The sequence below is a fragment of the Phyllobates terribilis genome, unplaced genomic scaffold, assembly GCF_046119375.1.
Source record: "Phyllobates terribilis strain yellow unplaced genomic scaffold, ASM4611937v1 Scaffold_1__5_contigs__length_1240528914, whole genome shotgun sequence".
NCBI lineage: Eukaryota > Metazoa > Chordata > Amphibia > Anura > Dendrobatidae > Phyllobates > Phyllobates terribilis.
In genome coordinates, this window is record NW_027362761.1 from 452,873,358 (window position 1) to 452,885,511 (window position 12,154).

At 42.9% G+C, this 12,154-nt stretch overlaps 1 protein-coding gene across 8 annotated transcripts in view; it reads left to right on the top strand.

Annotated features, from left to right (window-relative positions):
- The window catches only part of KIAA0825 (KIAA0825 ortholog), a 580,812-nt gene that overhangs the window by 325,582 nt on the left and 243,076 nt on the right, over nt 1-12,154 (top strand). For 2 of the 8 annotated variants that reach the window (XM_073678463.1, XM_073678470.1), the window contains exon 20: nt 5,400-5,455. The exons of the other annotated variants lie outside the window; for them this stretch is intronic. In XM_073678463.1, coding sequence (XP_073534564.1) covers nt 5,400-5,455 — 56 coding nt within the window. The remainder of the gene's footprint in view (nt 1-5,399; nt 5,456-12,154) is intronic. 8 annotated transcript variants of the gene reach the window in all.

Genomic DNA, 12,154 nt, shown 5'->3' on the forward strand with positions numbered 1-12,154 from the left:
TAATAATAAAATTATGTTTTCACATATGTCTTTTTAGCACAATGCATAGTAGTAAGTCTTCGCTGAAAATATTTGCCATGATAAATTGGTTGAATCACTGTACAAGGCAGTATGTAGATTGTAACCGATCATATGACTATATTGCAATGTTTTATAATCACTTTTTTTCTAATTAAGATACTTGCTTATAAAAAAAAGTTTGAATAATCCAAATTTTCAGTGTAGCAAACTATCAGGTGCTTTATTGGCTTGTTAGCATTTTTTCTGTTGTATTATTGTGGATGTACAGTGAGTTAAAAAAAAACTCTGTTTACCCCTTAATGTCTCAATTTTCATTCTTGTAGTTTTATTCTTCCTTTTTTTTTTTAAACAAAAAAAAAAATAATAACTTTCTTTTTTTCCCATCCACATTGACATATGAGGGCTTTTTTTTCTGTGGGATGAGTTGTAGTTTTAAATGACACCATTCATTTTACCATATATAATAAGGGAAAATGGAAAAAAAAAATCCCAGTGTGGTGAAATGGTAAAAATATCCAATTCCGAAGATTTTTTTGGAAGGCCTGTTGGGCAGGGAGAAGGTATTTTTACGGCGTTAATTGTACAGTAAAAATAACCTGACAGCTTGATTTCCATTGTATGATTACTGTGATACCGAAACATTTTTTTTCCCCTTTTGGTTTGTGCCGTCATATACTGAGACCCATAGCAATGGAGCTGTGTAATGGATTTTGTTTTTGCTTGGAGAGCTAATGTCTTTATACCATTTTGAGGAAGATACAATATCTTGAGAACTTCTTATTGCCCTTTTTTGCACTGTTGCGGCAACCAAAATGCTGCAATTCTGCAGTTTCAGTTTTTTTCCTTTGCTTAATAGCAGATGGCAGCTATGTAAGATAGCCGGAATCTGCTTTTTGCGGAGCGGGCTCAGATCCTGAGCCCGATCCAAACACCCTAATATGCTCTATGATGTATATATATCCGTTATGGAGCCTTAAGGGTTTAAGCACTACAATTACTTTTATTTTGGTGTTTATAAGTGGAACATCCTATTTGTGAGCTCCTGGAGAGAGATATTAATGGACTTTTCTACCCCCTGCTTAAAATTAAATATAACAAAAAGGTTGCAGCATGCTATAAAATAAAGAAAAATGAGCAATTATATGTACCTTATGGATCGCCATAGTTCCATTCCTAGCATTGGTCAGGTCTTTGCCAGTCTTCATGCTTACTCCTCCAATGGGGATGACATATGACCTCTAAATTCAATCTCTGGAACTATTGGTGACCCTTTAGTCACAGTTTTGGACAGTGGTTCACTGCAGTGGTCACAGGTCTGTATGAGAGTGACAGGATGCTGTGTCTGTATTTTTTTGTTCTTAAACTTTTTTAAATACTCCAGTTTTCACAATAAAGTAGACACAATACACGTGTGCCTACTCTGTTGTGAAAACTGAAGTACACTGCTCAAAAAAATAAAGGAACAATAAAATACCACATCCTAGATATCACTGAATGAAATATTCCAGTTTCACATCTTTATTCATTACATAATGGAATGCATTGAGAATAATAAATCCTAAAAATGATCAATGTAAATCAAAATTAATATCCCATAGAAGTCTGGATTTGGAATGATACTCAAAATCAAAGTGGAAAATCAAATTACAGGCTGATCCAACTTCAGTGGAAATGCCTCAAAACAAGGAAATGATGCTCAGTAGTGTGTGTGGCCTCCACGTGCCTGTATAACCTCCCTACAATGCCTGGGCATGTTCCTGATGAGGCGGCGGATGTTCTCCTGAGGGATCTTTTCCCAGACCTGGATTAAAGCATCAGTCAACCCCTGGACAGTCTATGGTGCAATGTGGCGTTGGTGGATGGAACAAGACATAATGTCCCAGATGTTCTCGATTGAATTTAGGTCTGGGGAATGGGCAGGCCAGTCCAAAGCATCAATGCCTTCATCATGCAGGAACTGCTGACACACTCCAGTCACATGAGGCCTAGCATTGTCATGCATCAAGTCCCACTGTACCTGAATATGGTCTAACAATGGGTCTGAGGATCTCATCGCGGTACCTAGCTGCAGTCAGGGTACCTCTGGCGAACACATGGAGGGCTTTGCTTCCTTCCAAAGAAATGCCTCCCCACACCATTACTGACCCACTGCCAAACCGGTCATGCTGGAGGATGTTGCAGGCAGCAGAACTTTCTCCACGGCGTCTCCAGACTCTGTCACCTGTGCTCAGTGTGAACCTGCTCTCATCCGTGATGAACACAGGGTTACAGTGTCAAGTATGCCTATCATGGTGTTCTCTGGCAAATGCCAATCGCCCTGCACGTTGTTGGGCTGTAAGCACAACACTCACTTGTGGATGTTGGGCCCTCATACCACCCTCTTGGAGTCTGTTTCTGACAGTTTGAGCAGACACATGGATGTTAGTGGCCTGATGGATGTCATTTTGCAGGGCTCTGGTACTGCTCCTCCTGTTCTTCCTTGCACAAAGGAGGATGTAGTGGTCCTGATGCTGGGTTGTTACCCTCCTATCGTCCCCTCCAAGTCTCCTGGTGTACTGGCCTGTCTCCTGGTATCTGTTCCATGCTCTGGACACTGTGCTGACAGACACAGCTACCCTTCTTGCCACAGCTCCTATTGATGTGCCATGCCGGATGAGCTGCACTACCTGAGCAACTTCTGTGGGTTGTACTGTAGACACCGCCTCATGCTACTGTACCTCTAGTGGTGAGAGCAATGACAAAATGAAAAAGTGACCAAAACAACAGTCAAAAAGGATGAGAACAGAGAAATGGTGTGTGGTCACCACCTGCAGAACCACTCCTTTATAGGGGGTGTCTTGCTAATTGCCTATCATTTCTACCTGTTCTCTGTTCCATTTGCACAACAGCAGGAGAAATTAATTCACAATCAGTGTTGCTTCATAACTGGACAGGTTGATGTCACAGAAGTGGGATTGACTTGGAGTTACATGGTGTTGTTTAAAGGGGTTTTACCATGAACAAAAGTTCATTTTAATCAATAGATCTTGGAATAATAATAAGTTCCACAATTTAATGTATTTAAATAAAATGTTCCTGTGCTGAGATAATCTTATAAATGTGCCCCTGCTGTGTACTGTGTAATGGCTGCGTCTTACTGTACAGGGACATGGTCTGATCATAACACAACTCCTGGGCAGTGGGGGGCACAAAAGAGTATACAGACATTTCAGCAGGTGATTGCAGCTGATTCTTTCTTTGATGTAAGCCATAGTTTATAAACAGGCAGTGAAATGTTTTAACCTCACAAAAAGAATTAGTTGCGATCCCGTGCTGTAATGTCTGTATACTCTTCTGCTTCCTCCCCTGCCCAGGAGATGTGGTATGATCAGACCGTGTTCCATACACAGACACAGCAATTACACAGGAGAACATTTATAAGATTATCTCAGGACAAGAACATTTTATATAAACACATCCAATTGTGGAAGTTATTATTATTCCAAAGTGTATAGATTAAAATGAACTTTCGTTTGTGGGAAAACCCCTTTAAGTGTTCCCTTTATTTTTTTGAGCAGTGTATTTATAGTGGACACTTTCAGTTTTCTGTAGCTTACTTGTCAGCTTTGTTGTATAGATTCAGACAGAATGATCAGAATTGTAATTTCATTACAATTAGGAGGTGGGAAAGGGGTAAATTAAAACTACAGCATACAGTTGGACATCTATACAAGGAAAAACAGTAATACAGACATACAGTTAAGAACAGTTTCAGACACCTTCATTGAAAAACAGGACAAGTTTGACCCAAATTGCATAAGTGACTGTCTCTATGTGCAGCTCCGTGTGTCACGCTGTAGAGTGTGGACACACTGAACCTTGAGTCGAGCTTACCCTGGAGGGATGCGACTAAGTGTCTACCGGGTATACACTAGTGCCTCTGATGGTGATGATAGGCTGGGCCTCTGGTAGACACCAGGTACCACCTCGGGGCAGTCCCTGGGACTGCAGCAGCTGACCGGAGGGTCAAAAACTTGGCTAAGGGTTAAAAGGTGGGCAAGACAAAAGCATAGTCAGACGGTGCAAGGTCAGGGCAGGCAGCACAGGTTCAGAATTCGTAGGCAAGTTGAGGAGAAGAGAGATTAGGATAAACGAGAAGGTAAGCTGGGTCGATAACAGGTGAGACAAAACAGGACAACGCCAATACAGGATGCTAGAGACAGAGCTACTAGAACCTAAGTTCAGGCGAGGAATGGAGGGTGGCGTCGCCTAATATATCACCTGCTGGCAGGTGATAGGCCGGGGAAGCATATCTCCACAGGATAGAATTGATACAAACAGACTCACAAACAGCAGAGCTGTAAGCGAAGCACAAGGCAGCCCAGAGCGATGGCCAGGTACTGGGTGGAGCAGAGCGAAACACGTGGTGAGTAGGGCGGCGCTTAGAATGTGTGTGTGGCTGGCGTAACACCGTGTGCACATCTGCATTGTCTACGACTGCCGGAACTGCCTGTATGTTGTATGGTTATTCTTCTCCAGACCAAGCAGACGAAAGTAGTGCATGCTGTATTTTTTTCCATGCAGACAATTGAAAAATTGGTAATGTATGCTGGTTATAACGGGTCTGTATGCTCTCCGTGTGTAGTTTGTAGCCCACAAGGACCAATTATATTCTTGTCTGAATGAGCACTTTTAGAAGTTTCCACCATTTGGAACAATATTTTTTATACTTAAATTCATTTATTTGGGCTAAAGGTTATCTTTGCAATTGCATTTCATTAAAAATATTGCCCTATTTGCCTTCTATAGCCGCTGTGTTGCACTGTCTGTTGCTCCATTCTGAATGAGATAACTGAGAATCCATCTCTGTCTATCAGTCTTTTTGTAACTCTTTTACCTGTCTTTTCTGAGCTCCTCTTTCAGCTGATTTATAACCCCAGATTACATCAAAGTTGAATGTGCAGGGAAACGAAGAGCATATAAAAGTCAACCTTTTTTTTGGAACCCAATTGCAAAAGTGAGTTTTAGCCTCTAATGGATGCAATTAATGGAACAGTTTCCCAACGGTGGACAACCCCTCTAAAGCCACTTTTACACATTCACCAGGAGTGGGTAAAAATGCAGAAGTGGTGACATGTTTCTACTATACTTTGCCTCTGATTGTTCCATTTCTGATTTTGGTTTATAAATAGTTATGTAATTACGGACCAAACACTGAACCTGTAAACGTGGCCTAAGGCTCTCTGTGCAACTCGTCTACATATAGTATATTGAATACAGCCACCTGGTTGAAGATTGAAACTCTAAAAAAAATAAAAAGCTACTGTACATCTCAAATTTTAGTTAATAAAACTGACATACATCATGGACATTCAAACCAGTTTTATTATTTTTTTCAGGGGGTTGGAGGGTGCTTTTACTTTGGACCATTTCCTGTTTTCATGCTGTTTCAGCGGTATGTAACTTTAAACTTAAAAGGGTTTTCAAGTTATACAACTTACTAATGTAACTCAATTATAAATTGTGCAAAAATGGCCCCAGCAGCTGGGATCCAGGACACAAATTGTGTTCTCCTTGTGTCGTCATTGCTGTATGTGAATAAGTAACTAAGTGAACCGCCTTCGATGCAAAGACGTCACTGATGACGTTCCAACACAGGATTTCCTGTATCAAGTACAAGCCAGAAGTAAACCTGATCTTCATATCGGAAACATTTGATTATTTCGGTATATAAGAAATTTCTATTACTGGTTATTTTGCAAAATGTTCTTATATACCTTAGTTTTCTGAGAGTGCGGAAGGATTTGTTTTTATTCTATAATAATTGAGTCACAGCAACCTGCTTCTGTGTATTGTTTATGGTATTTCATTTTGCTTATAGTTCTTTGTGAACTTTTTTGTAGTGTTCATTTGGGCGGTAAACTATTGTCGTGATGTTGGCTGAGCACTCCTCCCATCTGCCCATGACTGCTTTTAAATACTGCTGGATTCTACCAGCCCTTTAAATTTGCAGGCCTAGGCCCAGGAGAGGCATGTCTGTTAGTGTCTGTTCCCATCTAAAGAGAGGTTGTCAATTGGTAAATTTCTACGTACCTAAATTTCATAAGTATAGTCTATATAGCAGAAATGCTGTTCAAAATTGATACACAGTACAGACCAAAAGTTTGGACACACCTTCTCATTTAAAGATTTTTCTGTATTTTCATGACTATGAAAATTGTACATAAACACTGAAGGCATCAAAACTATGGATTAACACGTGGAATTATATCAGGGGCCCTCAAACTACGGCCCGCGGGCCACATGGGGCCCGCGGAGGATTTTTATCCGGCCCACCGGGCTGTGGGCGGAGGAGAGCGGTGCCAGCGCCCGCCCTTCCCCCCGCTCGCTCAGGGCCCCGGCAGCCGGATACTTACCTCTCCCCGTGCCTCCACAGATCCACTGTCTTCCTGGTGCGCACTCCCTGTGACGTGTCAGGTCAGAGGGTGCGGTGACATCTTTACACCGCGCCCTCCCCTGAGCCGTCACAGGCAGCGCAGAGCGGGGCGACGCTGGAGTACAGACCTGAGCAGCGGCAGCAGGTGAGGAGGAGGGAGGTGAGTATTGCATTTTTTTTTTAAATGTATGGAGGCATGGGACATAATATTAGGGGTGACATCCTGCATGGGGCATTATATGGGGGGGGTGCCATGCTGCATGGGGCATTTTATGGGGGGGGGTGACATCCTGAATGGGGCATTATAACGACAGGAGTGATATCCTGCATGGGGCATTATATGGGGGAGGGTGACATGCTGCATGGGGCATTATATGGGGGGGTGACAGCCTGCATGGGGCATTATATGGGGGGTGACAGCCTGCATGGGGCATTATATGGGGGGTGACAGCCCGCATGGGGCATTATATGGGGGAGTGACATGCTGCATGGGGCATTATATGGGGGGGTGACATCCTGAAAGGGGCATTATAACGACAGGGGAGTGATATCCTGCGTGGCGCATTATATGGGGGGGGGTGACATACTGAAAGGGGCATTATAACGACAGGGGAGTGATATCCTGCATGGGGCATTATATGGGGGGGAGTGACATCCTGCATGGGGCATTATATGGTGGGGTGACATGCTGCATGGGGTATTATATGGGGGGGTGACATCCTGAAAGGGGCATTATAACGAGAGGGGAGGGATATCCTGCATGGGGCATTATATGGGGGGATGACATGCTGCATGGGGCATTATATGGGGGGGTGACATCCTGCATGGGGCATTATATGGGGGAGTGACATGCTGCATGGGGCATTATATGGGGGGGTGACATCCTGAAAGGGGCATTATAACGACAGGGGAGTGATATCCTGCGTGGCGCATTATATGGGGGGGTGACATCCTGAAAGGGGCATTATAACGACAGGGGAGTGATATCCTGCATGGGGCATTATATGGGGGGGTGACATGCTGCATGGGGCATTTTATGGGGGGGTGATATCCTGCATGGGGCATTATAATGACAGGGGAGTGATATCCTGCATGAGGCATTATATGGGGGGGTGACATGCTGCATGGGGCATTATATGGGGGGTGACAGCCTGCATGGGGCATTATATGGGGGGGTGACATTCTGAAAGGGGCATTATAAAGACAGGGGAGTGATATCCTGCGTGGCGCATTATATGGGGGGGTGACATCCTGAATGGGGCATTATAACGACAGGGGAATGACATCCTGCATGGGGCATTATATGGGGGGTGACATCCTGCATGGGGCATTATAAAGACAGGGGAGTGATATCTTGCATGGGGCATTATATGGTGGGAGAAAGGGACATCCTGCATGGGGCATTATATGGGGGGTGACATCCTGCATGGGGCATTATAAGGGGGAAATAGCCTGCCTATTGAGGACCTATGCTGCCTATTGGGGACATTTACCTCCCCATTGAGGACCTATGCTGCCTATTGGGGATATTTACCTGCCTATTGGGGACATTTACCTGCCTATTGGAGACATTTACCTCCCCATTGAGGACCTATGCTGCCTATTGGGGACATTTACCTGCCTATTGGGGACATTTACCTGCCTATTGAAATACCGGCTTATCTAACTTTACTTGTTCTTCATTTTAAATATTGTATTTGTTCCTGTATTGTTTTCTTTACGTCAAAATAAGATATGTGCAGTGTGCATAGGAATTTGTTCATAGTTTTTTTTAAAAAATTATATTCCGGCCCTCCAATGGTCTGAGGGACAGTGAACTGGCCCCCTGTTTAAAAAGTTTGAGGACCCCTGAATTATATACTTAACAAAAAAGTGTGAAACAACTGAAAATATGTCTTATATTCTAGGTTCTTCAAAGTAGCCACCTTTTGCTTTGATGACTGCTTTGCACACTCTTGGCATTCTCTTGATGAGCTTCAAGAGGTAGTCACCGAAAATGGTCTTCCAACACTCTTGAAGGAGTTCCCAGAGATGCTTAGCACTTGTTGGCCCTTTTGCCTTCACTCTGCAGTCCAGCTCACCCCAAACCATCTCGATTGGGTTCAGGTCTGGTGACTGTGGAGGCCAGGTCATCTGGCGTAGCACCCCATCACTCTCCCTCTTGGTCAAATAGCCCTTACACAGCCTGGAGGTGTGTTTGGGGTCATTGTCCTGTTGAAAAATAAATGATGGTCCAACTAAACGCAAACCGGATGGAATAGCATGACGCTGCAAGATGCTGTGGTAGCCATGCGGGTTCAGTATGCCTTCAATTTTGAATAAATCCCCAACAGTGTCACCAGCAAAGCACCCCCACACCATCACACCTCCTCCTCCATGCTTCACGGTGGGAACCAGGCATGTAGAGTCCATCCGTTCACCTTTTCTGCGTCGCACAAAGACACGGTGGTTGGAACCAAAGATCTCAAATTTGGACTCATCACACCAAAGCACAGATTTCCACTGGTCTAATGTCCATTCCTTGTGTTCTTTAGCCCAAACAAGTCTCTTCTGCTTGTTGCCTGTCCTTAGCAGTGGTTTCCTAGCAGCTATTTTACCATGAAGGCCTGCTGCATAAAGTCTCCTCTTAACAGTTGTTGAAGAGATGTGTCTGCTGCTAGAACTCTGTGTGGCATTGACCTGGTCTCTAATCTGAGCTGCTGTTAACCTGCGATTTCTGAGGCTGGTGACTCGGATAAACTTATCCTCAGAAGCAGAGGTGACTCTTGGTCTTCCTTTCCTGGGGCGGTCCTCATGTGAGCCAATTTCTTTGTAGCGCTTGATGGTTTTTGCAACTGCACTTGGGGACACTTTCAAAGTTTTCCCAATTTTTCGGACTGACTGACCTTCATTTCTTAAAGTAATGATGGCAACTCGTTTTTCTTTACTTAGCTGCTTTTTTCTTGTCATAATACAAATTCTAACAGTCTATTCAGTAGGACTATCAGCTGTATCCACCTGACTTCTGCACAACACACTGATGGTCCCAACCCCATTTATAAGGCAAGAAATCCCACTTATTAAACCTGGCAGGGCACACCTGTGAAGTGAAAACTATTTCCGGTGACTACCTCTTGAAGCTCATCAATAGAATGCCAAGAGTGTGCAAAGCAGTCATCAAAGCAAAAGGTGGCTACTTTGAAGAACCTAGAATATAAGACATATTTTCAGTTGTTTCACACTTTTTTGTTAAGTATATAATTCCACATGTGTTAATTCATAGTTTTGATGCCTTCAGTGTGAATGTACAATTTTCAAAGTCATGAAAATACCGAAAAATCTTTAAATGAGAAGGTGTGTCCAAACTTTTGGTCTGTACTGTACAGTTAATGTTCATGTATACATTAGTGTGCTCAGAGTTTAGTTGTATTTGTACATTTGTAACTGGCCATTTTATGCATATTTAAAGAGAACCTGTCAGCAGAATTTCATCCCCAAACTATTTACAGTGAAGGAAATAAGTATTTGATCCCTTGCTGTTTTTGTAAGTTTGCCCACTGACAAAGACATGAACAGTCTATAATTTTAAGGGTAGGTTAATTTTAACATTGGGAGATGGAATATCCCCCCCAAAAAAACAAGAAAATCACATTGTATAAATTAGATAATTTTTTTTTGCATTTTGCAGTGAGAAATAAGTATTTGATCCCCTACAAACCATTATGAGTTCTGGCTCCTATTATTATTATTATTTATTTATTTATATAGCACCATTGATTCCATGGTGCTGTAAATAAGAAAGGGTTACATACCAAATACAGATATCACTTACAGTAAACAAACTAACAATGACAGACTGGTACGGAGGGAAGAGGACCCTGCCCTTGTGGGCTTACATTCTACAGGCTCCTACAGACCAGTTAGACGCTCATAATCAACTTGTTACCTGCATTAAAGACAGCTGTCTTACATGCCACCTGTATAAAAAAACTCCTGTCCACAGATTCAATTAATCAGTCAGACTCTAACCTCTACAACATGGGCAAGACCAAAGAGCTTTCTAAGGATGTCAGGGACAAGATCATTGACCTGCACAAAGCTGGAATGGGCTACAAATCCACAAGTAAGACGCTGGGTGAGAAGGAGACAACTGTTGGTGCAATAGTAAGAAAATGGAAGAAATACAAAATGACTGTCAATTGACATCGATCTGGGGCACCATGTAAAATCTCACCTGGTGGGGTATCCTTGATCATGAGGAAGGTGAGAGATCAGCCTAAAACTACATGGGGGGAACTTGTTAATGATCTCAAGGCAGCTGGGATCACAGTCACCAAGAAAACCATTGGTAACACATTATGCCTTAAAGGTTTAAAATCCTGCAGTGCCCGCAAGGTCCCCCTGCTCAAGAAGGCACATGTGCAGGCCCGTCTGAAGTTTGCCAATGAACACCTGGATGTTTCTGTGACTTATTTGGGAGAAGGTGCTGTGGTCAGATGAGACAAAAATTGAGCTCTTTGGCATTCAACTCACTGTGTTTGGAGGAGGAGAAATGCTGCCTATGAACCAAAGAACACCGTCTTCACTGTCACGCATGGAGGTGGAAGCATTATGTTTTGGGGGTGTTTCTCTGCTAAGGGCAAAGGACTACTTCACCGCATCAATGGGAGAATGGATGGAGCCATGTACCATAAAATCCTGAATGACAACCTCCTTCCCTCCGCCAGGACATTAAAAATGGGTCGTAGCTGGGTCTTCCAGTAAGACAATGACCCAAAACATACAACCAAGGCAGCAAAGGAATGGCTAGAAAAGAAGCACATTAAGGTCATGGAGTGGCCTAGCCAGTCTCCAGACCTTAATCCCATAGAAAACTTATGGAGGGAGTTGAAGCTCCGAGTTGCCAAGCGACAGCCTCAAAATCTTAATGATTTAGAGATGATCTGCAAAGAGGAGTGGACCAAAATTCCTCCTGACATGTGCGCAAACCTCATCCTCAACTACAAACAACGTCTGACTGCTGTGCTTGCCAACAAGGGTTTTACCACCAACTATTTTAAGTGTTGTTTGTAAGCGGGATCAAACATATATTTCTCACTGCAAAATGCAAATAAATTTATCTAATTTATAAAATGTGATTTTCTTGATTTTTTTTTTTTAATATACTATCTCTCAATATTAAAATTAACCCACCTTTAAAATTATAGACTGTTCATGTCTTTGTCAGTGGGTAAACTTACAAAAACAGCAAGGGATCAAATAATTATTTCCTTCACTGTATATTCGCATGTACAGCAACATCTTTACATGGGCAGTTCGTCCTTTCCTCCATTATTGAGAACTGATATGAAAATGAGGCTGAAGAACTATGGTAGACATAGATCTGAAGCTTCTGTCACTCCAGCTCTATTCCCTGCCCAGCATCACCTCCTCCTGCTTTCATGGTTACTGGACAGGAGCCACATGCCTCTTCTGATTAGTAGGTCCAGCCAGACGTCTTGTGTGCACCACGCTATAACAATGACTTGGCACTGAAAAGGGGGAATCAGAAAAAGTGTCCTTGTATTCTGGCAGTTATGCCATGGCCCCACTATCAGTATTCGGTCAGTATTTTTTCTAAGAAGTGGATGATAAATGTAGAATTGGTGACTTGTTTTTATTATACCGTTTCTCTGATTGTTCCTCACCTGGTTTTGGCTCCCACTCCTAAGAAAAAATACTGACCGAATACTGACCGAA